General features: G+C 38.5%; 1 protein-coding gene across 11 annotated transcripts in view; it reads right to left on the reverse strand.

The window, feature by feature from the left end:
- The window catches only part of KDM6A (lysine demethylase 6A), a 238,229-nt gene that overhangs the window by 136,787 nt on the left and 75,013 nt on the right, over window positions 1-26,429 (reverse strand). For all 11 annotated transcript variants that reach the window (XR_004028808.1, XM_012499008.2, XM_004092433.3 and 8 more), the window contains exon 3: window positions 11,173-11,281. Coding sequence is in view for 9 of the 11 variants with exons in the window: in XM_004092433.3 (XP_004092481.1) it covers window positions 11,173-11,281 (109 nt within the window). In the remaining 2 variants the exon portion in view is untranslated. The remainder of the gene's footprint in view (window positions 1-11,172; window positions 11,282-26,429) is intronic.

Raw genomic sequence — 26,429 nt, forward strand, 5'->3', positions numbered from 1 at the left:
CGGGGTTTCACCATGTTGGCCAGGCTGGTCTCGAACTCCTGACCTCAAGTGATCCACCTGCCTTGGCATCCCAAAGTGTGGGATTACAGGTGTGAGCCACCATGCCCGACCTGATTTACTTCTGAATAACCCACTCTCTCTGATCATATTCCTGACCAGATTTTCCTGATTCATATTGGTCATGTCATATGTCCTAATTATGGGCATTATGTCTGCCAAGAGTCACACGTGTCCCAGCACACTGCCTTCCCCAAAAGTGGCTCTTGTAAACCAGAAGCCACACTATAACGCTAAAATCTCGTTTAGTTTTACTTCTCCCAAGAGCCTCCTCTAATAGTGACAATATGGCCCCTTCCTTACATAGCTATGTTTGTGCCTGCTATTCAGCTTTCCAAAGATAAACAATATCTTGTTCAGGGATACTTTTATCAGTGGATTAAAAAAAAAAGAAAGAAAAGCAAGAGAACACTGAACATCACAGCCAGGCATGGGTTACACCTACAGAGGAAGGGAGGAGGATGCAATTGGAGAGAACACAGGCTTGTGGTAGCAGTACCATTCTATTTCTTAAGTTGTAGAGTAGGTAGACAGGTGTCAATTTTAATAGTCTTTAAACCATATATAGGTTTTTAGACATACTACTTAAGTATAATACACTGCTCAATTTAAGGATCGGAAACTAGCAAAAAAACATTTTGCAACACACAACATGTTACCCTTCACTAGTGACCAAGTTGTTTCTTCAACAAAGCAGTAAATAAAACATTATCTTCTGATTATATATGTTAGGGACAAACCGCCCCAAAAAAGCTTCTTGGTATTGCCGACACCCCCCAAAACCCCTCCGTACTGCCCACCCCTCGTCTTAATGCCCTGCAACCCTTCTCTGTGCTGTTCACCCTTCCCCCAAGCCTCTTTACGTTTCTAAGCCCTTATCCAAGTGCCCCAGTGGAGCCAGCAGACTTCACTTATCAGACCTTGCTGCGATAAGCAAACCCCAATTACAAACCATCCGGACCGCACAGGGGAGGTAGTGGGAAGCATACACAAACTTTACCTAAACCCTCCTGTAAGTTCCTTCATCTAGCTGCTACCATAAAAGTCACAAGGTAATATATGGCAAAGTTAACCAACAAACAACCCCAGGGTCTCTCTCCCCCATATAAACCCCTCACTTTGTAAGCTCAGGGCTGCCTCCTCTGTCTGTGGTGGAGCAGCCGGCAGGTTCAATAAACTTACTCGCCTGACTTTGGGTCTATTCTTCCTTTCTCTCGGCTGACCTTACAATATGTGAGATGCTGAATAAAAGAAAATTTACCAAAAATGGAAGTTAATGTTTTCTGAAACTCTATATGAAATGTTTTCAGTTTATCGTAAATTGCCATAATATATATAAATATCATATAAAGAACATTCTGAATATGTTCAAATTACAGAAACATTACCCAAAAACATCATCACATATCTGAAAAAGTAACTTTTACATATGAATAATGCTCATCTTTTTTGCATAAAGATGATGCCAACCAACCTATTATTGGAAGGATGTTAGACTATGAGAAATTTTTCCAGTTGTGGTGAAGAAATGGTTTCAAGCCATCCCCCATTTCCTAGTTCTTCATGCATGAGGGTAGCTAGTTTATAAAGGTCATTAATTAATGGTCTTCTAAAAAGAAAAGCAAACCAAATTATCAAACTAGCTGTAGAAAAAAAAATAGTCAAGCAAGAGTTTGTGTAGTGAATGGTGTGGCTGATATTCTCACATTCATTTCTAACCACACTCTCAATCCCCATTATTAATTTGAAAAGGTTATCGGTTTCCTGGAAATCTCAGTGATTTTTTTAGTCCAGAAATGGGCACATGAGCTCAGGTGGCCCAATCACCACTGATTTGTAGATGACAGACATGAAAAAGGTTCTCTACTAATGGATGTGAACAAGGAAGCATATATTACCAACTGCCGCCACAAGGGAACTATCTTGGGATGAAGCCCACAGCACAGAAGAAACAGACTGAAAAGTAACTGGATCCTTCTAGACTTCAAACTATGCCTGGAGAAAAATCCACCTATGAACTTCCTATTATGTGAGGTAATAAATGTCCTTATTGTTTAAGCTAGAATCAGGTATTTAATACTTGTACCTAAAAACATTCTGAAAACAGAAGACTTGGTCCCTGACAATTTTGTGCAGTGACCATATCAAACCTGGAGATTGCCCTTGTAATGATATTATAGAATTTCCACAAATTTGGAGGGCATACTTTCAATAATTTGATTAATTACATGTATCATTTGGCTTCATAAAATTCTCTTTTAGGATTGGGGAACCTTTAAAAAGACAGTATGATGTCTTTCGAAGTAAATAAAACTGAAGTATAAGAAGTCCATGTGATGTGAAAAGATGTTACAACAAAAACCCCAAAGAAATAAAAAATTAAAGAGAAAAAATAAAAAATTTTAAAAAAGAAGTCCATGTAATTATCAGTTGGGAGAAACATGGCATCCATACAAAAATATGGTGAACTGAGAAATAAATATGAATGCTCAAATTCAAAGTCACAAATACTCTAAATGGCAGGAACAGATTTGTAATTGAGCCGTTTCTTCCATGAGCAATTGGTCTATTTCTTCCATAGGGATCTTTCTACTCGTTTACACACTGTATCAACAATTATACTCTACCCTCATTATGCTTAGCATCTTATTTTAAGAAAGATCTTAACATGCTGTTTCTTAATCAGAAAAAAAATCATTAAAACTCTAAAGGTGCAGTATGCAAGTACCCATCACCTCACCAAAGTCTCTCTAGTAAAATCCTTTTGACCAAAGCACAGTCCTTATTTCTAATCTTTAAGGTAGTTATCCATAAAAAAATTCCTAGTCTACTGTAACTAGAATTTTCTAAAGTCCTTAATACAGAATGAGGGAAATCATTTATTTGGACATCCTCATATAATGCTTAAAACCTATTTTAGAATGATTACAGAAAATGGATTAAAAAATTGACAATTTTGGAGAAGCCAAACAAAATCTATGATTGGAAAACACATGTTTCATGTTCTTATACTATAAATATTCCAGGATACAGTACTGTCATTCGACCCACAAAAGACAAAAAGAGAAAGAAAACCCTTCAAGCTCTAACTTAAGGCTTCTCCACATTGGCAGCTCTTGGCATGTAACTTGCCCTGGCCATTTGTAACTGCTTAAGAATTGAAACAACCAAAGCATATTTTGCCCAAAAGTGACAGAAATGCAACAAATGACCAATTACTTGAGGGAAAGAAGAATGGAAGAAAAATCTATCACTGGCTAGAATTTCAGGGAACTTATAAATGGGAAAACTTCCAGCTCAAAAATATGAAGAAACAATTTTTAAGAGTTTCAAGGTTTTCATATTAATATCAGGAATGATTATTACACTCCTCTAATTTTTTACTTCTGAAGTTCTGTCTATCCTTTAAGTCTCCTGCCTCATAATTTCTATCTGTTTATAATTTTGCTATGTACTTTGAAATAATTTGCTACCTAATTTTTTTTTTTTTTTTTTTTTTTTTTTTTTTTTTTTTTGAGATGGAGTTTCGCTCTTACTGTCCAGGCTGGAGTGCAATGGCGCGATCTCAGCTCACCGCAACCTCCGCCTCCTGGGTTCAAGCAATTCTCCTGCCTTAGCCGCTCGAGTAGCTGAGATTACAGGCATGCGCCAGCACGCCCTGCTAATTTTGTATTTTTAGTACAGACGGTGTTTCTCCATGTTGGTCAGGCTGGTCTAGAGTTCCTGACCTCAGGTGATCCGCCCGCCTCGGCCTCCCAAAGTGCTGGGATTACAGGAGTGAGCCACTGTGCCCAGCTGCTACCTGATTTTCTAATCAACTAATTTAACTCAGTGACTCTCTTCACCTATATTTTACCACATATTTATAGATATTTACACATATTTTCTATTAACTGCTCCTAAGATCCATCACATATATTCATCTAAATATATATGCTTGTGCTTCAGCCCAGGGTTATGTATCTCTCAGGTTGTCCTCCAACCCGAAGAAGTGAAATCACTGCATCATCTCCATGGTTTAAGGCTTATAAGCTGTCTGAGAGCCCCATCAGCCATTTGGCTTAGGAGGTTCATGGGTTAGCTTTAGAGTTAGGAGTAAAAAGGAGGTATAGTAGACACTGTAAAGAAGCACTCATATCCCACTTCAAGAAAGAACTGCTGGGAATCCTGCTTGCCGAAAGCCTCTATCTGTGAGATTCTACAGAAGTTGCCTCAGTTGCAGAGAGCCAACTTGTCCCTGGTCACAATTCTTCTCAGGCTGGCCCATGTTCAATATGGAATAATGGGAGTATAAAGGCCTGGCTATCTTGGCCCAACTTGGTATAGCTCTCAAGGGCCATTCTGGCTCCAGAGCATCCCATGAACTTAGTAAAGGCTGTCACAGCTTAATTTCTCCTTCTGTCCAATACTGGTTCTATCCTCCACCTTCCCAAGCTGTTGAACATAAAAGGAAACTCCTTACTGAAGAACATAACCTACAACAATAGACTGACTGCACTGAGCCTCCATTTTCCCACAATCCCCTATCCGATTACTATTTTAAGACTTCAAATAAATTCCTACAAGTAAAATGGTCAAATAAAGTGACATGACATTTTTTTAAACTCTTCATTCATATCACCAGCCAAAGGCTAAGAAAATATTTTACAAAGCCTTTTTTCCTTCTGCATCAAATTCATCTGGAATCACAGAAAAGATAAATGATTACCAAATTATACCATCTTCAGACCAAAATTGTTTCTTGGAATTCTTGTAAGACAGAAAGTAGATGAGAGCAAAATGACAATTAAGGGTAAGAAAAACCACAGCCCAAAACACACACAAAACAAGTTCTACCATTTTCTACTATAGAAATAGAAGCCTTTTTGTTTGTTTTTTAAAGGAACTAAACTCAAGAGAAATGTCAAGCTCAGAAAACTTTACACAGAAAAGATGACTATGAATCAGGGCAAATAATTACAGGGCTGTCTTCAGAAAAACAAGGCCAGTAAGTCGCCTATGTACATATACCTGAGCAGCTCACTCACAGAATTACATGTTTACTATATGGTTTACTCCCAGAAGTTATGGTTTATAATATGTTCTCTAAAAATAAATGTCTATTTGCCCAGGGTTAGTAGTTCTCTTATCCTGTACTAGTTCCAAAGAGAGGAGGAGGAGGCAGCCAAAGGTAACAAATGTCTCTATAAACTGGTAATCTTGAGGGTATGAGTATGTGTTGGAGAGGAAGGGAGAGGGCTATTAGAGACAGACTCTAGTTTTGGACTTGGAGAAAGACAATGAAGAGAACAGATACAGAATTTTATTTTAGCTGGGTGCGGTGGCTCACGCCTGTAATCCCAGCACTTTGGGAGGCCGAGGCAGGTGGATCACAAGGTCAGGAGATCGAGACCATCCTGCCTAACACGGTGAAACCCTGTCTCTACTAAAAAGTACAAAAAATTAGCCGGGCGTGGTGGCGGACGCCTGTAGTCCCAGCTACTCGGGAGGCTGAGGCAGGAGAATGGTGTGAACCCGGGAGGCGGGGCTTGCAGTGAGCCGAGATCACACCATTGCACTCCAGCCTGGGCAACAGAGCGAGACTCTGTCTCAAAAAAAAAAAAAAAAAAAAAGAGAGAGAGACAGAATTTAAGTGGAAACGTGCCTTAAAAAGCCTCAAAGAGGATTTCAAAAAATAAATAACAAAACACATCTAGGAAATAGAAACCACCAGCTTGAAATATTAAAATATACTGAATACATTTGCATACCCCTGCATCCATTTTCTCCTTCCTCTTCCCTCTATTACACATTAATCAAGCTGCTGACTACCTATCAATGCCCAGGTCATCTACACAACACTAAATGAAGCACATGTTTTCAAGGACTTAAATCCTTAGATTATCCTTCTCTTCTCTCATCTTACTAGATTACTCTCACCAGCTAGTTTGCTAACACAGTCTATTTGCCACATGCCCTCCCTTCCAAAAAAGAAAACACATATCCAAGATGAATCTCCCTGGATTCATTACCTTCATAACCAAAATTTTTAAATGGCCAGGCACGGTGGCTCACATCTGTAATCTCAATACTTTGGGAGGCTGAGGCGGGAGGATCGCTGGAGCCCAGGGGTTCAAGACTAGCTGGGCAACAAAGCAAGACCTCTCTAAAAAAAGTACAAAAAATAGCTAGGCATGGTGGCGCGCACCTCTAGTTCCAGCTACTCAGGAGGCTGAGGTAGGAGAATCACTTGAGCCCAGGAGTTTGGGGCTGCAGTAAACCATGTTTTTGCCACTGCACTCCAGCCTGGGTGACAAAGCAAGACCCTGTCTCAAAAAATAAAATTAAATTAAAAATATATATATATGAAAAATAAAGCTATAGTCATAGTATAACATAGTGTTAAAAGATTTATTGTTTAACAACCTCTAAGTAGCAAGTACATGTAGCCTCATATGTAAACCTAATTTTCAAGTCTAGGTCTCTCTTTACATGCTCTCAAATTAGCATGTCCTCCAACTACATAAAGGTGCAGCAATAAAAAAGTAGCAGATTGCACAGAATTCTACAGGCATACCTCATTTTATTGCACTTTGCTTTGTGCTTCACAGATATTTGCGTTCTTTACAAATTGAAGGCTCACAGCAACCCTGCGTAGAGCAAGTCTATCAGTGTCATTTTTCCAAAAGCCATGTGCTCACTTAATGGCTCTGTGTCACATTTTAGTAAACCAATATTCCATACATTTTCATTATTATTGTTATCTGTTATGATGACCTGTGATCACCAATCTTTGCTGTTACTACTGTAATTGTTTTGGGGAATCACTAACTGTGCCCACATAAGACAGTAAACAATCGATAACTGTTGCGTGTGTTCTGACTACTCCACCAACAGGCCATTCCCTAGTCTCTCTCCCTCTCCTTGGGCTTCCGTATTCCCTAATACACAACAACATTGAAATTATGCATATTAATAACCCTACGATGACCTCTTAGTGTACAAGTGAAAGAAAGAGTTACACATCTCTCACTTTAAATCCAAAGCTAGAAACCATTAAGCTTAGTGAGGAAGGCACTTTGAAAGCTGAGACAGACCAAAAGCTAGGTCTCTTGTGCCAAACAGCCAAGTTACGAATGCAAAGGAAACATTCTTGGAGGAAATTTGAAGTGCTATTCCAGTGAATGCACAAAAGACAAAAAAGCAAAAACAGCCTTACTGCTGATATGGACATGGTCTGAGTGGTCTGGATAAAACATCAAGCCAGCTACAACATTCCCTTAAGCCAAAGCCTACTCCAGTGAAAGGCCCTAACTCTCTCCTTAGTTCTATGAAGGCCAAGAGAAGTGAGGAAGCTGCAGAAGAAAAGTGTAAAGCTAGCAGAGGTTGGTTCGTGAGGTTTAAGGAAAGAAGCCATCTCCATAACATAAAAGCACAAGATGAGGCAGCAAGTGCTGACGGAGAAGTGTAGCAAATTATCCAGAAGATCTAGCTAAGATCATTGATAAAGCTAGCTACACTAAACAATAGATTTTCAATCTCCATGAAACAGCCTTCTATTGAGGAAGATGCCATGTAGGACTTTCATAGACAGGAGAGAGATATCAACATCTGGCTTCAAAGTTTCAAAGGACAGACTGACACTCTTGTTAGGAACTAATGCTGGTGGTGCCTTTAAGTGGAAGCAATTGCTCATTTACCATTCAGAAAATCCTAGGAACCTCAGGAATTATGCTAAATCTACTGTCTATGCTCTATAAATAGAACAACAAAGTCTGAATGACAGCACATCTGTTCACAGCACAGTCGACTGAATATTTTCAGCCCATTGTTGAGAACTATTGTTCAGAAAAAAAGACTCCTTTCAAAATATTATTGCTCACTGACAATGCACCTGGTTACCCAAGAGCTCTGATGGAGATGTACAAGCAGATTAATGTTATTTTCATGCCTGCTAACACAACATCCATTCTGCAGCCTATGCATCAAGGAGTAATTTTGACTTCCAAGTTTTTTTGTTTGTTTGTTTGTTTGTTTTTGAGACGGAGTCTCACTCTGTCACCCAGGCTGGAGTGCAATGGTGCAATCTCAGCTCACTGCAACCTCCCCCTTCTGCGTTCAAGTGATTCTCGTTCCTCAACCTCCTGAGTAGCTGGGACTACAGGCGTGTACCACCACACCTGGCCAATTTTTGTACTTTTAGTAGAGACGGGGTTTCGCCATGTTAGCCAGGTGGGTCTCGACTCTTGACCTCAGGTAATCCACCTACCGAGGCCTCCCAAAGAGCTGGGATTACAGGCGTGAGCCACCGCACCCGGCCTCAAATCTTATTAAAGTAATACATTTTGTAAGGCTATATAGCTGCCATAAATAAGTGATTCCTCTCATGGATCTCGGGAAAGTAAATTGAAAGCCTTCTGGAAAAGATTCATCATTCTTGATGCCATTAAGAACACTTGAGGTCAAAAGGCCGGGAGCAGTGGCTCATGCCTGTAACCTCAGCACTTTGGGAGGCTGAAGTGGGCGGATCACCTGAGGTCAGGAGTTCGCGACCAGCCTGACCAACTTGGTGAAACCCTGTCTCTACTAAAAATATAAAATTAGCCAGGCATGGTGTCACACGCCTGTAATCCCAGCTACTCAGGAGGCTGAGGCAGGAGAATCACTTGAACCAAGGAGGCAGAGGTTCCAGTGAGCTGAAATCACGCCACTGCACTCCAGCCTAGGCAACAAGAGTGAAACTCCATCTCAAAAAAAAAAAAAGAATATCTGAGGTCAAAATACCGACATTAGCAGGAGTTTGGAAGAAGCTGATTCCCATCCCTCCCCACAGATGACTTTGAGGGGTTCAAGATTTCAATGGAGGAAGTAACTGCAGAAGTGCTGGAAACAGCAAAAGAAACAGAATTAGAAGTGGAGCCTGAATGGATAAGGAACTGCTTCTTATAGATGAGCAAAGAAAGTAGTTTCTTTAAAAAAGAGAAGAGAGAGAGAGAGAGAGAGAGAGAGAGACAGACAGAGAGACAGAGACAGAGACAGACACACACACACACACACACACACACACACACACACACACACACCCCTGTCACCCTGGCTGGAGTGCAGTGATACGATCCCAGCTCACCACAGCCTCAACCTCCCAGGTTCAAGTGTTCCTCCACTTCAGCCTCCAGGGTAGGTGCATGCCACCACACTCAGCTAAATTTTTTTTTTAATAGGGGGTCTCGCTATGTTGTCCAGGCTGGTCTTGAACTCCTGGGCTCAAGTAATCCTCCTGCCTTGGCCTCCCAAAATGCTGCAATCACAGGCATGAGCCACCGTGCCTGGTCAAAAGGAGTTTCTTGAAATGGAATCTACTCCTGATAAAGGTGCTGTGAACACTGTGGAAATGATAACAACCAATTTAGAATATTACCGTAAACTTAGTTAACAGAGTAGTGGCAGGGTTGAGAGGACTGACTCCAGTTCTGAAAGAAGCTCTACTTACTGTGAGTAAAATGCTTTCAAACAGCATCACATGCTACAGAGAAACCTTTCATGAAAGGAAGAGTCCACTGATGCGACAAAGTTCAATGTTTTCTTACTTTAACAAACTGCCACAGCCACCCCAACCTGCAGCAACCACCACCCTGATCATTGAGCACATATCAACAACGATGCAAGACCCTCCATCAGCAAAAAGATTACAACTTGATGAAAGCTCAGTTGATTGTCAGCACTTTTTAGCAAGAAAGTTTTTTTAACTAAAGTATGTACATTTTTTAGACATAATGCTACTGCACACTTACAGTGCAAACATAACTTTTATATGTAATAGGAAACAAAAAAATGTGTGTTTGATTGGTTTTATTACAATATTCGCAATAAATTGCAGTGGTCTGAAATCAAACCTGCAATATCTCCCAGGTATGCTTCTATCTATTTTTTGGTACAATAGTTTCCTTTAAATAAGTTTCCAGTTTTAATTAAAGATAAAATATCTAACGGAGTATTAAGTAATTATTAACACCCATTACCCCGTTGGACTGAAACCATTTTGCTAAGTACTAACCAGTGTCACACAATCTGAAAATCTATGAGGCGTCATCCCTCACCTCCTCCCCTTTTACAGATCAGACAACAGATACTCAGCGATGTTTATATATAATCTGTTGAAGGTAGTGCAGCTGTATATAACAGAGCTGACCTGAGAAATAAGCCTAATTTCAAACCTTACAGAATATGCCTGTCTCTGACTAAAATTGCATTTTCATTAGGAAAACATTCACTTGACCTAACATAAAAGTCGCATAATAAAACATCAATATGAAATACTAACAATCCTTCACTTTAGCCCTGACTAAAGATAGACCTATCTGCCAGATGTTTTGCCCTCTAAACACACTTGTTGAAAACAAGCATAGCACATCCATCCACTCCACACCAAAATGTTTACTATCATCAAAAGGTTAAAATGTTCTTGGTCATAATAATAATTTTCTTTTAATGTGGATTTTTTTCTTTGGTATTGGAAGGGCGGGGTTTGGGGGTGCTTTTAACTTCCTGAGTAATGGTCTGAGTTGGCAGCTTGGTACCATAAAAAGAGCAAATCTTAGGGGGGCTGACTACTTTCAGTTATTTAACTCACTTATTTCTTAAAGGAAAAACATTTCAAGTAGATTTTAAAAACTGGTTTTATCCAAGGCTCATCTGTGATCATCTCTCTGTATTACTTACGTTTACAATAACACGGCTACATAATGATCAGATTTTCATTCAAATATTTTTGAGCTAAAATGGAAACGTTTTAAATAGGATAAAGAAAAATGCTGAGTTTTTGTTACCTTTCCAAAGTATCCATCAATGTACAAATATCTATATCAAACTGGGTCACTTTCTACTATGGGAAGGCCTTTCAAGAGCAAGGATTTTCACAAGGCAGAACAAAACTGCACTGTACATGCAGGTGGTTTTCACTTTTACTGAATAGCCAACTTATTGATGATTTCCATTTCCATCTACTCTACTTTTCTTTCTCATTGTTTAGTTTGCTCATGCACTTACAATTTCTAGGAAAATCCTCTTGATAAAGCACAAATAATTACAATCCAACACATGTATAAATCAAACAATAATGAACAAGAAAAAAATTACCTTTTGGATAATCTTCCAATAAGAGGTTGAAGTGACCTAATTGACAAAAGAAATCAGACTCCACTTTTCCTTCAGCTTTTAAGATTAGAGATTCATAGCAGCGAACAGCCTAGAAATAAAAAAAAATACAAATATGTAAGCAAAAACTAAAGTCCTAAAATATTTCCTCCCCAAGATAATGCATATAGCCTCCATTCGATCACCTAAGAAGTCAATATTGAAAATTTCACTTCTATCTTAGACATATTCAATACAACATTCTATAGAAGGAACAGCTTCCCTATGTATTTATTAAAAGAGCCACTAGTTATGGCATAAGTGCTTTTCTCATTTATACATGGAAACAATACTTGCCAAATAAGATAATATAGGAGCACTTTGATAATTTTATTCATAAGTTGAAAGTCTAAATTATTACTGTGGTTCCTGTTGATATAAACAAAACTGCTCTCAAATATAAATAATATGCATCTTTCCCACAGGTGGGAAGAACTTTATTGAATTATGTGAGATCTCACAGAATCTCTAGAGTAATAAAAATACCTACAATTTACACTGAACTGCTTTTACTGACTTTTTGCCAGACCTCTACCAGTTTTAAAACTACCATATACTGCCTTTCAATTGTCTTCTCCACATGATATATTTCACACACCAACTCTGTTTCTGATCTTACTTCCTAACTCCAATTCATGCATATGCTCTCACTCTCACATTTCCTCCCCTAAAGAAAAAAATAACATTATTTTAACAATATCAATTCGTTTTTATAACACAGGACAACTGCAAGAGAAAATGAACAACAGGAAGAACCCAGTTCTAGAGTCTGATTACAAATTCCAGTTGTCATTTGCTACAAGAGATCCTGGGGAATTTATCCTTTCTATTTTAGTAACACTCAAAGAGCTGATATAAAAGGAATAAAACTAGAAAACTTCTCTAAGGCTTTATCTCAGTGTTCAGGACACAATAGGTACTTAATTGTTTCTTTATCTTCACAGGTAATAACAAAGCTCTAATTCTCTCAAGGTTCCCAATAATTTTGTCAAAATTTCTCCCATTAACAATTAGGTGTTCCGTAACATTGCTCTGTTAATAATGTGTCCCAGTCATTAAAGTAAGAAATATGTGTGAATTCTCAAATCTCTGATATACTCTCAGGAACACTTGCAAGTTTGGTACTCACAAAGAAAGAAACTTGGTTAGTTTCTATCACAATAAAAAACGTTCACTACCATTTCAAAAACTTTGTTGAGATAAGAAAATGTGATGTGGGACAGAGTACTCACTTCGAATGCCTTCATTTTTCCTCTCCTGTGAAATAGAGCCTTTAATATAGAGTTTAAAAATTTATATCCTAACATTTACCTATCCTAAGCACATAAATAAATATTCAACAAGTTTGGATAATCCATTCTAAACAAGGCGAATTCTAGGCTGAGTCTATTATCCTTAAAGCCTAAGGGTTTATAAAAGAACTTGTCTTCAATTCCTGTTCTACTCTTAGCTATAGGTACCAAATCACAATCACTGAAAGTTAATCTTTCTGCTTCCCTATAATTAAAAAAGTCTGAATGCTACACTGAAGTCTCAGAAATTACTATAATCCGAAGGTACGAAATTTCAAAATCCTTTTAAGTCATATATAATTCTTATCTGGCAGATGGTTAGAGTATAAAAATACAGTTTATTACAGTGCTTTATAATATGAGAGAAATTCATAACATTATTGGGATACATTACAATTCTTAATTTCACATTAATGAATAAGAATATTGTAAATAAAGTTCTCATTATAATAGTGAGCGTATTTTTTTTTTAACTCAGGTTATTTATAAACCTTTCCTACTCCTCTGAGAGCTTCATATGGCTGATTAACATTAAATTTATAAGCAACTATGTTTTCATGGTAAAAAGGATTCAAGACATAAACACAAATTTTCTTTAATGATATAAACAAAAAAGATGCCAACATTCTCTACTTCCTCTTATCACCCTTCATGCCACTGCCTTGATCATCAATTGCCTATCTTCTACTTGTCATAAAACTAAGGAACACACCAAAATTAATATTATACATAATGCTGATCATCATGAAATATAAAATCAGGTAAAAACAAGAATGGTTGATTTTAAATTCAGGTACCCATACACTCAGGCTTGATTAACAAATTCTTAATAATTTCCCCATAAAGCTTCCATGCACCTACCAAACTAACGTTGGTGGTCAATGATGCTGACAGAGCCAAACATCAAATGAGATGAAAATGAGCAAAAGCGCAGAAGAAAGTTGCCAAGCACTCTGTATTACTACTTCATAGTGAAACTTCATGAATCTATTTGAAGTATCTGAGGTAATTCTAATATCAGATACAGCCCAAATATCTAACACATTTTTTAAAGAACACTTAAAGGAAAATAAATAACTTGAGATAATTTCCAATACTCCTAACTCATACAATAATAAAACACAGAATTTTTATATTTTTACTCAAGAGGCTAATGATAACAGAAGATATATACTGTTTAGATTCAGAACAACGTTCAGATAAACTTCCATAAAGCAAATATATCTCCAGTCAATAGGATTATTTTCATTTCTTGCTTTTAAAATTTTAAATGTACACAAGTAAAATTATCCCTGTACAGTAGCTTTGTACACAACTGCAGAGAAGGACTAGAATATAAAACAGGTACAAAAAAAGAAAGTCTAGGGGCACATGTTCTCAGGATCTCCTGAGGGCTGTGTCACAGCAAAAAAAAAAAAAAAAAAAAAAAAAAAGTCTATATAGTTGTCCCACACAGAATCTTCCTTGTATTTTGTTCATTTTGCTTTTCTATATTTTTTAGATTTTTTTCATAATTAACCTCTATCATTTCTATTCTTATAAAAATCATTAAAAGGGCCGGGCGCGGTGGTTCACGCCTGTAATCCCAGCACTTTGGGAGGCTGAGGCGGGCAGATCACAAGGTCAGGAGATGGAGACCATCCTGGCTATCACAGTGAAACCCTGTCTCTACTAAAAACACAAAAAATGAGCCGGGCGTAGTGGTGGGCGCCTGTAGTCCCAGCTACTCGGGAAGCTGGGGCAACAGAATTCCTTGAACCCAGGAGGCGGAGGTTGCAGTGAGCTGAGATTGCGCCACTGCACTCTGACTATGGGCGACAGAGCTAGACTCAGTCTCAAAAAAAAAAAAAAAAAATTCATTAAAGAATTATTATGCTTTCCCCCGAGGACTCATCCTACACCTTTAGTATAAGGATAGTCAGAAATTTGAAAGAAAATCATTTGTGGTTGCATCAGCAATCAACAGAGCAATTTCTGCAATGATACAAATACCCTATGATCTGTGCTGTCCAATACAGTAGCCATTAGACACATGTTGTTATTGAGCACTTTGAAACATGTTTAGTGCAAGTGGACAAGTGAATTTTTAAATTATTTCATTTTAATATTTAAATTTAAATAAACACGTGGCTAATGGCTACCATACTGGACAGTACAGACCTAGATAATTCTTAAAGCCTAAAAACAACTTAATATTCAATCCATATACTAAATATTAGGAAAGCAAAATTTATTATGTTTATAAATGAAAAGCCTATAAAAATAATATCTTGCAGCAAGGAAGATAAAAGCAATACCCTCCACAAAAATCATTGTTACATCCTCTAATTGTTTATAGCTGGTGGACTGCACATCCATAATCCTTACTACCTACTAGGAAAAAAAACACTGAAAAGGGAAATAAATGAACTAAGATCCTCCCAGCTACGTAGAAAGCTTGGGTGTGTTTTTTATTTCCATCATAGTGCCATATTCCACAACATTCAATATAACTTGTGCTTGGTTATCTGCTGCACTGTTATTATTTTAAAAATCAGCTATTCCAGAAAAGTAACGTTACCATTACCCTGTATTTCTAAACTCTGACAGATGAAGTTTTGAGCTTGTGAACACAGACATGTAACTAATTTAATTTTTTTAATGTGCAGTATTAATCTTTTATGATGAACTTGGTCAGTGCCTTGCTAAAATAGGACACTGTCAATATTTTAGAATTGTTAAATATATGTAACATTTAAACTTTTTTCTTTTCAACTTAAAAGATTAACTGCAGTAGCTGGGTGACTACAAATGGTAGAGAAAATACAGATTTTAATACCCCAATGGTTTTAAATGAAGTGAAACTTTTAGGCTGAATATAATAAAAACAAATATGCAGTCCTGCCCATAATTTTTATTTATTTTTATTTTTATTTTTGAAATGGGGTTTTGCTCTTGTTGCCCAGGCTGGAGTGCAATAGTGTGGTCTCAGCTATTGCAACCTCGGCCTCCCACGTTCAAGCGATTCTCCTGCCTCAGCCTCCCAGTTAGCTGGAATTACAGGCACCCACCACCATGCCCAGCTAATTTTTGTATTTTTAGTAGAGACGGGGTTTCACCATGTTGGCCAGGCTGGTCTCGAACTCCTGACCTCAAGTGATCCGCCCGCCTCAGCCTCCTAGGTAGTGGGATTACAGGTGTGAGCCACCACACCCGGCCCTGCCCATAATTTTTAAAAGCCAACCATACGCATACACAATGGTTGAGCATCCAGCAACCAGCAGACTCTTTAAAATAGATTAAGGGATTTAAGCAGACAACAGGTCAATGTATCATCCATGAAATATGGCTATTTGGCCAGGCACGATGGCTCATGCCTATAATCCCAGCATGCCTATAATCCCAGCACAAGGCAGGAGGATTCCTTGAGCCCAGGAGTTCAAGACCAGCCCGGGCAACATAGCAAGGCCTCGTCTCTACAAAAACTAAAAAAAATTAGCCAGGCATGGTGTGGTGCCTGCCTGTGATCCCAGCTACGTGGGAAGCTTGAGGCGGGAGGATGGCTTGGGTCTGGGAAGTTGAGGCTACAGTGAGCCATGATTGCACCACTGCACTCCAGCCTGGGCGACAGAGCAAGACCCTGTCAAAGGAAAAGGAAAAGGAGGAGGAAGAGGAAAAGGAAAAGGAAACGGAAGGAAATTTTAAAAATATTCATGGCCCAAATTAATAAATTATATTATACTCATCAACAGCTATACTCAGCTCACCAAGGTCTACTCTGATCAGATCTCTAGCATTATCAGTTCTGAATACCACATTTCAACAGGTGATAATACAAAGAGGGCTACAAGTTTGGTAAAGGATGTGGAAACTGTCATATGAAAACTATCTTAACTAAGTTTAACTGAGGAGAATCAAACGGGATTGAAGCTTTACTTAAATATTTAAAAAGCAGTCACTTAGATGAGAAGATTAATTGCACTTTGGGTAGTGCCAATGAATGAGTATAAATTCAGCTCATTCAGAAGGTAGGAAAAATTAGACACACCAAAAATTAAATGGGCCATCACTGGCTCATATAAATGCAAAGAATTAAAGCATATATTACTAAGCTACTTTAGTGGGAGTCAGAAAGCAGATACCTTATTTTGGATACAATTCTAACTGCATTTTTTAAAAAATATCCTTGGACTCTATGATTCTAAGTACAGCCCTGTAAAATTTATACAATAAAAAATAAGGTAAAATTAAAAATTAAAAAAGAATTATGGTTTTTAGAAGCTTACAACTTTCTCAATAAAAGACCACTCAAGACAATGCAGTTTTAAAATAAGACTATTTTAGGGAAAAAGAAAAACCCCTATATTAACATAATGGGGATAAATATTGCACACTTTTTTTTTTTTTTTTTTTTTTGAAGTGGAGTCTCGCTCTGTCGCCCAGGCTGGAGTGCAGTGGCGCAATCTCGGCTCACTGCAAGCTCCGCCTCCCGGGTTCTCGCCATTCTCCTGCCTCAGCCTCTCCGAGTAGCTGAGACTACAGGCGCCCGCCACCACGCCCAGCTAATTTTTTTTGTATTTTTAGTAGAGACGGGGTTTCACCGTGGTCTCGATCTCCTGACCTTGTGATCCGCCCGCCTCGGCCTCCCAAAGTGCTGGGATTACAAGCGTGAGCCACCGCGCCCAGCCATATTGCACCCATTTTTATTAAAAAATCACTGAAATATTACCAGTTGTTTAATGGATATAAAGTTTCAGTTTTACAAGATGAAAAGAGTTCTGGAGACTAACACTACTGTTAGTACATCTGAAAAGGTTACATTGGTAGATTGCATATTATGTATATTTTGCACTAGTTTTATTTTTAAGGTACTAAACTAGATAATACCTGTGGATAACTAAAAATATTTAGTATTATACCAGTCACTCATCAATGTGCACCTACTCCATCCTGGTCACTTTTATTGGCTGCTAGGTATCCTAAGTGAAGGCAAACTGGTTCCTGTCTCCTTTATTTTCCTGTGTATCTTTTTTTTCTCCGGGATCCTCTTTTCTAACCCATCTGCCTTCCTCACTCCTCTTTCTTCCTTGGTTCTGCCTTACTATCTTGATCCTTAACTAAAGATACTTTCCCAAGAGTCACTTTTGTGTACTATAAACTTCTGTTTACACAAGAGAAGCAGGGGCAGGGAGGGAATAAGAAGAAAGACAAAGAAGGAAGAAGAAATCTTTTAACTCTAAACAACTCATCAGACTTTTTCCACTTGGACATCCCAATATCATCTTAAATTTCACCAAGTAAAAATTAAGTTTCTTGCACTGTTCAAAAATTCTCTTTTTAAGTTTCCTTTTCATAAATAGCACCTAGTCAAATCATTTCTTTATGCCTACACATCTAACTGATTACTACTAAGTCTTCCCTAACACCTCCCATAACCATTCCCCTTTTTCTTTTTACCTATTATTTCCCCAAATTCCAACGAATGCCCGTACTACACCGTTACTGCCACTTGTTGCTCCTTGACTGGTCTGTTTCTACAGCCCAACTCATACCCTAAACAAACAAAACCCACTCTTCCAGCAATGCTATTTATTGTCATGCTTCCCAGCTCTTAAACTTCCAATTATTTCCTACTGCCTATAACAGTGAGTACTTGGCTCCAGTCCCAGCCTACACATCCATATTTTTTCTTTCCCTGTTCACCAACACAAAGCCCACTCTACTCCAACCCCACATCAAACTCTCATCCCACTAACTTCCTACATTTTTAACAGCTTGTTATTCAGACATCCTAAAGAGGTGGCAAACTATGTAACTATAGGAGATCACCCCTGCTACTTCTGACACAGATCAGTAAAGAATTTGTTGCAGTAATCCAGACAATATCAAGAAAAGGTGTTTCTCTCCTGCACCACTACCATCACCACCACCGACTTAGTTATTAGACTGTTTTCTTACTCTACATTATGTATAAAGAGACATAATATCTGATGTATAATATTACTATTCTTCTGACCTGTTCCCAACAAATCCCTAAAAGCATATGCATCATTAAACTTGATAACCTTTCCAGAAAGATGTGTCGTAAATCAGAAGGAAATTCTTCCTGTTTGTGGGTATTCGGCAATGCCTTTGTCTGGCTGCTTTTAAAACACCATAAATATACTTAGGAATTTAAAAGGATTGAAACTACCTGAATCTAAACCATTTTTGAAACGTCAACACATTATACCTTTTTTTTATGAAGGAAGAGTTACAATTAAAATAATCTTAAGTATTACTGATTTTTTTTTTTAAGGCAAGGTCTCACTCTGTCACCCAGGCTGGAGTGTAGTGGCACAATCACAGCTCACTGCAGCCTTGACATCCCTCCCAGGCTTAGGTGATCCTCCCACTTCAAACCCCTCAAGTGGCTGGAACTACAGGCACACGCCACCACGCCTGGCTAATTTTTGTACTTTTTGTAGAGACGGGGTTTCACTATGCTGGCCAGGCTGGTCTCAAACGATCCACCCGCCTTGGCCTCCCAAAGTGCTGGGATTACAGGCATAAAGTATTACTGATTCTTAATGACATATCTACTCCTGAACTTATATATCAAAGTTGCAGACTTTTTAATTTCATTTACTATTTCTGAAAATTTATTTATCACCACTTCGAAAAGGCATATATAGTAAAAAGTCTCTCTCCTAGTCCTGACCCCAGCCGCCCAGTTCCCTTTCCCAGAAGCAACAAATACCTAAAATTTCTAACATATTCAAGATTATATTGTAAAGAAAAAGAAAAAAGAGATTATATCGTGCAGATGTAAGCACATATACTTTTCCTACCTTATTAATAAACACTGTTTTGTAACTTGCTTCAGATTCTAGGTGTCTCAGATATCCTTTCTCCTCCTCTTTGTTAATAGAACCCCTAAATTTAATTAGGCACATTTTTACACAGACTGAAGGCTGAGATTCCCAGCCATCCTTGTAGGTGTGGTTTGGTGATTAAATTCTGCCCAATGGAATATAAGGGAAAGACAGGCTCCACTTCAACCCCTCCTCTGCCTACTTGGGTGGAATCATCCAGATGGCAAGAACTTCAGTAACTCTCATGGACTAAGAGGTAGATGCCATAGCTAAGAACGGCAGAGTAGGAAATGGAAGCCCATGTTCCTGGAACAGTAGAGTTCCAGTGCAGCCCAGAACTGTTTTTGAGAATTCTTTAAGACACAGATATGTGTGTAACACTCTTTCCTCGCTTAAGAACAAAAACAAAAAAAAAAAAACAAAGCTGGGTGCAACGGCTCACACCTGTAATCCCAGCACTTTGGGAGGCTGAGGTGGGGGGATTACTGGAGACCAGCCTGGGCAACATAGGGAGACGCCCATCTCTACAAAAACATTTTTAAAAATTATGCTGGCATGATGGCACACACCTGTGGTCCCAGCTACTCAGGAGGCTGAGAGGTGGTAGGATCACTTGAGCCCAGGAGGTGGTGGCTGCAGTGAGCTGTGATTACGCCACTGCAGCCTGGGCAACGCAGTGAGACACTGTCTCAAAACAAAACCACCACCACCAACAACAAAACAACTGCCTAATGAAATAATCATTAACACACACAAAAAGGATGAAGGGAAGAAAAAAAGAAACCCAGTTAATCGTCACCCATATCTAACATTTTAGAGATGATAAAGGAACTTAAACATTTGTCACTCTACCCTATTTCCTACTTTCAATTAATACACATCTTTTGTCAAAAGAGTCAGTAGAAGGGCTGAACGTGGTGGCTCGCACCTATAATCCCAGCACTCTGGGAGGCCGAGGCGGGCTGACCACCTGAGGTCAGGAGTTTGAGACCAACCAGGCCAACATGATGAAAACCCGCCTCTACTAAAAATACAAAAAATTAGCTGGGCGTGGTGGTGGGCACCTGTAATTCCAGCTACTCAGGAGGCCGAGGCAGGAGAATCGCTTGAACCTGGGAAGCGGAGGATGCAGTGAGCCGATATCGCGCCACTGTACTCCAGCCTGGGCAATGACAGCGAAACCTCGTCTCAAAAAAAAAAAAAAAAAAAAAAAAAAAAAAAAAAAAACGTCAGTAGAATAAAAGTTAAAGATGCCAGTCTGAATCCTAGATTTTTCAGTCTCTTTGGGCCTACTACTCTGCATTCATGGGATGTGTTGAATGCTAATGAGTAAACAAGCATCATTCAAGAAACCATCACTGGCACTTTAAGAACCATTCTTTTCAAATAAACTATTTAAAACACTTTGCTATTGCAAAATACCCTCAAAGAATTACACTATTGAAATCAAACTAGACAACTTAGTAAAGTGTTGATAGCTAATATTTGAGCTCTTGATATGTACCAAGCACTATTCTAAGCAACTCACATATACTTATTCTTTAATCCTCACAATTACTATGAAATGGGGTCTATTACAGTAATTATCCCTACTTCACTGACAGGAAAACTGAGGCCTAAGTAAATCCTGTGCTCATGGTCACAAAGCTACAAACTAGCAAAGGGTGGATTCAAACAGTATGGCTTCACAGCCTCTGAGCAGTAAGGTAGTTGGCTCAGGTCATGCCCAGGGACCTAAAGTCATGTGCAAGAACGACCCTCTCCATAATCAGCTTTTTCTCCTACACACTAGCTCCTCCTCCCCAACTCCACACCAAGCAGAAAAGCAACACATAAAATTTCATCTCCCAGCTCTCACAAACCATTCCCAGACTTAGCCTCAGTTCTCTACCATATTTTCTCACCCCTTTATTTTAAATCATTATAAAAAGCAATCATCACTATAACAAAAAATAAAAAATAAACAGACATAAACATATCCAAAACAAAAGTAACCCAACCAAAAAAAACTAAGTTCCCATATTCAAAAGACACCTGTGACAGAAAAATAAAACACTACTACATATATACATATGTGTATGTATAAAATAATATACCAGTTCAGACTAAGTGTGGTATGTATCTGAAAAAGTTAAACAGCTTTATCCCACTTTCTTGCAGCTTCGGAATGACAACTCCTTAGTTTACCTTGTGTTGTTGATTTTTCTCTCTTTAGTATTTTTGGCAAATGTTAGGAATAACACTCAAAATCCTAAGGAAATTGAACACTCGAACAAAGGATTCTTAGCAAAGCAATTTTACTTCTGCACAGAGGAGTGCCTCCTTGGCCAGTCACCATGAGAGCACACCTGAACAAAGGGGCACGAGAGCCTTTATTCCTGACGCAAGTCCTGCCCCTGTACCCTCTCCTCATTGGCCGGGGTCGGGTCGTACAATCTAAACAAATCCTGGTTGGCTGAACATTTGAATTTTTTTAGATAAGGTGGGCACGTAAAAGAAAGTGGAGAGGAAAGGGGAAGAGGTGTCTGTAACGACCTAGAAAGTTAGTCCTCTTTCCAAATAAGGAAAGGAACGTGAGCTGGTACTGATAACGCCTGGTACTGTGGTGTGCCTGGGCATCTATAACAAAGGCAAAAAGGAAAAAAAAGGAGAAAAAGGAAAAAGGGGGAAAGGAGGGTACTACGAATTAAAGAATAAAAGATTGATCAGATTATTTGAAGAGAAACCTCATCATATCCCACAGCAAAGAAATGACAAATACAGCTGCAACAAAGCAAACTAAGCTGTACCGTCTCAACAGTCAACAAGTTGCTAGTTTACTACTAACTCCAAAACTTATCTTAGATGCATGCAACCACATGAATTAATGGATTCTATATTCACACACACAGACACACACACACACAAACACACACTCACACCCAGGGTATACATTAAATAAAAAGAAGCTGTATTGACACAACAGCTAAGTTATTTTCCAAATTTTTTTGTAGCATCCGAAATGTAACATTTTAAAGATGGAATATATTCAAGTACATTATAAAGTCTCCTTACTCAAATTAAGCAACGAATTAAGCCTTAAACGATCTTTTAAAAACTGTATTTTGGGGCCAAGGACAGTATAAGAGATAATTTCAGTTCAGAATGATCCTGTGATTTTCCATATAAAAAAGTTGGCAAGGCCGGGCATGGTGGCTCACGCCTGTAATCCCAGCACTTTGGGAGGTTGAGGCGGGTGGATCACGATGTCAGGAGTTCGAGACCAGGCTGGCCAATATGGTGAAACCGCATCTCTACTAAAAATACAAAAATTAGCCAGGCGTGGTGGCGTGCGCCTGTAGTCCCAGCTACCCGAAGGCAGAGGCAGAAGAATCGCTTGAACCCGGGAGGCGGAGCTTGCAGTAAGCAGAGATCGCGCCACTGCATTCCAGCCTAGGTGACAGAGCGAGACTCCATCTCAAAGAAAAAAAAAAAGTTGGCATTATAACCCTTTATTTTTAAATTTAATTTGCTTGTGCTACTCCACAGGGTCTATTATTTACCTAGAGGTTGACAGAAACAGTCTTACAGCAATCATTATGCCTGTTATTTAAGCTATACACATTTAACTCAGAATTACAAAAAGATACATGTATAAAGAGAGCCTGCCTGCAGCAAAATTATGTAGACCATATCTTTATGAAGGTAAAAGACTACATTATTCTGCTTGCTGTACCCTGGTCAAATATGTAGTTCAAATTAATATCTTTGGTAGCAAAGTATGCATTCCTTTGCCTTACACACATTTTTAAATAAATGCACATAAAAAGGAAGAAGCAAGCACTTCAGATTGCATGAAAAGGTGGAAGAGATAGGGTTTATGAGCACGAGCTCCACTGAAAATATGCCTTGAATTCTATAACTTCTAGATTTATTTCCTGAACATATGAAAAACCTTAAATCTAGAGAAATTGCAACATGATAAAGGACCCTCCCCCAAAATAAGTGCCTTAAAAAAAAAAAAAGCTTTTTAATAGGCCCGAATATACCCTTTCAGACTTTTCTCTATGCATATATGCAAAGAGTAAAAATCTTTTCGTTTTTTTCTTTTGAAAGGTCTCACTTTGTCACCAAGGCTAGGGTGCAGAGGCACGCCATCATGTTCACTGCAGCCTGGACCTCCCAGGCTCAAGCGATCCACTGCCTCAGCCACCCAAGTAGCTGGAACTACAGGCACGCACTAACACGCCCGGCTAATTTTTGTATTTTTTTTTGTAGAGACAAGGTTTCGTCACGTAGACCAGGCTGGTCTCTCTAACTCCCAAACTCAAGTGATCTACCTGCCTCGGCATCCCAAAGTGCTAGGATTACAGAACTGAGCCACCGCACTCAGCCTAGTACAAATCTTTATATGCAATTTTATAAAGTTTTATAAAATTTTTATTTGATTCAATATATTGTTTATCATGTCAAAACATAGAGATCTCAAAATTAACATCTGCATAGCATTTTATTGAACAGTTAAACTATAATTTGTTTCTATTGAAGAGTATCTGATTGTTAACCAAGTTTTTGCTATTATTAGGGTAAGTTCCTCACAGTCAAATTAAAAGCACAATTTAAGCTTCTGATAAGCCAACCAGCAAAGCTGAACCAATATAACCTTCCACCAGCAGTGCTCGTTTCAAGTTTTTTCATTACTTTTTCCCTAATATTTACTAGCTAAGTTTATTACTTCTTTCAAGAATTATCAACCTGTCCATACATTGTGCACAGTTCTCAGTTCTCTGTATACTACATCATAAATAGTTCTTTTCCTAAATGATCTGTCAGGTGCTATTTATATATAAAGGACTTCTATATATAATGTTACGGAGTATTTTTTCCCAGATTACATTTATCTTTGACTTCTTTACAGAGTTTTTGATGTAAAAGTTTCCCTATTTTCTCAAAACCACCCACCATTTCCTTTACAGTACATAAGTTCGGTTCAGAATTAGAAAATCCCCAGAATCTGACCCGAGGTAAAACACTTACCAATATTTTCTTCTACTGTAAAGTAAGCACCTAATTGCATTTTTCTTCCCTGTGCAATGTTGTACTGGCCAGGTATGAGTCAAGATCTTTAATTTACCCCTTCTCTCATGAACTAAAAAACTTAACCATGCACACACAACTCTGTTTCTGGGATTTATATTCTACAACCAAAGTTCTCCAACAAATATACTGGTAATGGATAATAGGAGTGGCAAGACAGGGAGAGCTTTTAACCACTAGAGCTACCAGGCATAAAACAGCCAGGACACCAGGGCAGCCAAAGTCTTTCAAACAGAGCCCTTGTATATGTACCAATCTTAAGAGCCCTCAAGAAATTCTCTCAGTAATTGGTACTATCAAACTTCCATGTAAGCCATAAAATGAAGAGTTGGGAAGGGCTTCCACTTCAGGACAACCACTGAAACCTTGTGCTGAAAACTAAAGATGTCAGATTAAACACAATGGCAGGCGACCAACACAAAGGTCTTAAGTCCTACAAAGAATGGACTTCAGGGGCGGTCAGGGGAACCAGAACTAAGAGAAGTGGAGACAGACAGAATATCAAAGTAACTTTTTGTATGACATTCTGAAAGCCTGTTGAACCTTACTGTTGGGTTCTAGGGTCTTATTTGGGGGACAGAACACAAGGCCTGAAAGCCACCTAAGAAGAAGAGTCAAATAAGATAACCGCTCAGAACACTGAGCTTCAATGAGCGAACACCTTCAATCTAAGTAAAAACTAAAATGTAATAATAAACCAATTTTTAACTGTTATTTTAAAACTGTTCTTGAAGGACAAAGAAAACTGCCAATCCATGATGGCAATGAGTGGAAAAGAAAATCTGAGTATTGGCCGGGCGCGGTAGCTCACACCTGTAATCCCAGCACTTTGGGAGGCCGAGGCGGGCAGATCATGAGGACAGGAGATCGAGACCATCCTGGCTAACACGGTGAAACCCTGTCTCTACTAAAAATACAAAAAAAATTAGCCAGGCGTGGTGGCGGGTGCCTGTAGTCCCAGCTACTCTGGAGGCTGAGGCAGGAAAATGGCATGGACCCGGAAGGCGGAGCTTGCAGTGAGCCAAGATCACGCCACTGCACTGCGGCCTGGGAGACACTAAAAAAAAAAAAAAAAAAAAAAGAAAAGAAAAAAAAATCTGAGTATTTACACAACCATAAGCCTGAATTCATCTGACCTGGGTAGAACACAAACTTCAGATGAGAATTTAACTATAGATGGTCTTCAACTAATAACAATCCAAAGTATAGGCCAAAATCAAACACAGTACTATCACATTCCTGGCCTAAAAGAAATCCTACAGTTCTCCCCCGCACCCCCCCCCCAAAAGTCTTTATATTCAAAAACTCAGTATACCTGGTGGGGAGATGGGGGTAGGGCACAGCAAAGAAGGTAATCAATATGTAGATATATTTAAATGAATACTTATTATTTAATGCAATATTTTAATCACAACAAATGTAAATGGAATAAATGCTACGAAAAAGACTTTCAACAAAATTCTTAAATCCAGATTTATGCAATTTAGACACACCTAAAATATAACATAGAAAGATTTAAAGAAAAAAGACAGAAAAATACTACAAACATAATCAAAAGAAAGTTGGCATTGTGCCAGATACCATGAGTCACAATAAAGATACAGAAATCAAGAAAGCTGGTGCATGAATACATATATTTAGCAATAAAGAGCTCAGAAACAGAACTTGTACGTGCGGAAACCTGTAACGCAACTGGCAAACAATAACCTAACAAAAAAGTAGTGGCAAGCCTGCAAGTTATTTCTAATGGGAGAAAAAAAAATAAAGTGGAGTCCTGTATCTACATGTAAAAAAACCTATTAAAGGCCCTAATGTGAAACTATATAAATCCTTAAGAAGAAAACACGGAAAAATGGCTTTGACATCAGGATAGCGTGGGATTTCTTTAAAATTAGACAAAAAGTACAAGTCATTAAAAAAGGCTGATAGATTAATTCAACTACGTCAATGCTCAGAACTTATGTTTATAAAAAAAAAATAAGTATAAAGGCAAGCCACA

Source organism: Nomascus leucogenys, chromosome X, assembly GCF_006542625.1.
Source record: "Nomascus leucogenys isolate Asia chromosome X, Asia_NLE_v1, whole genome shotgun sequence".
Lineage (NCBI taxonomy): Eukaryota > Metazoa > Chordata > Mammalia > Primates > Hylobatidae > Nomascus > Nomascus leucogenys.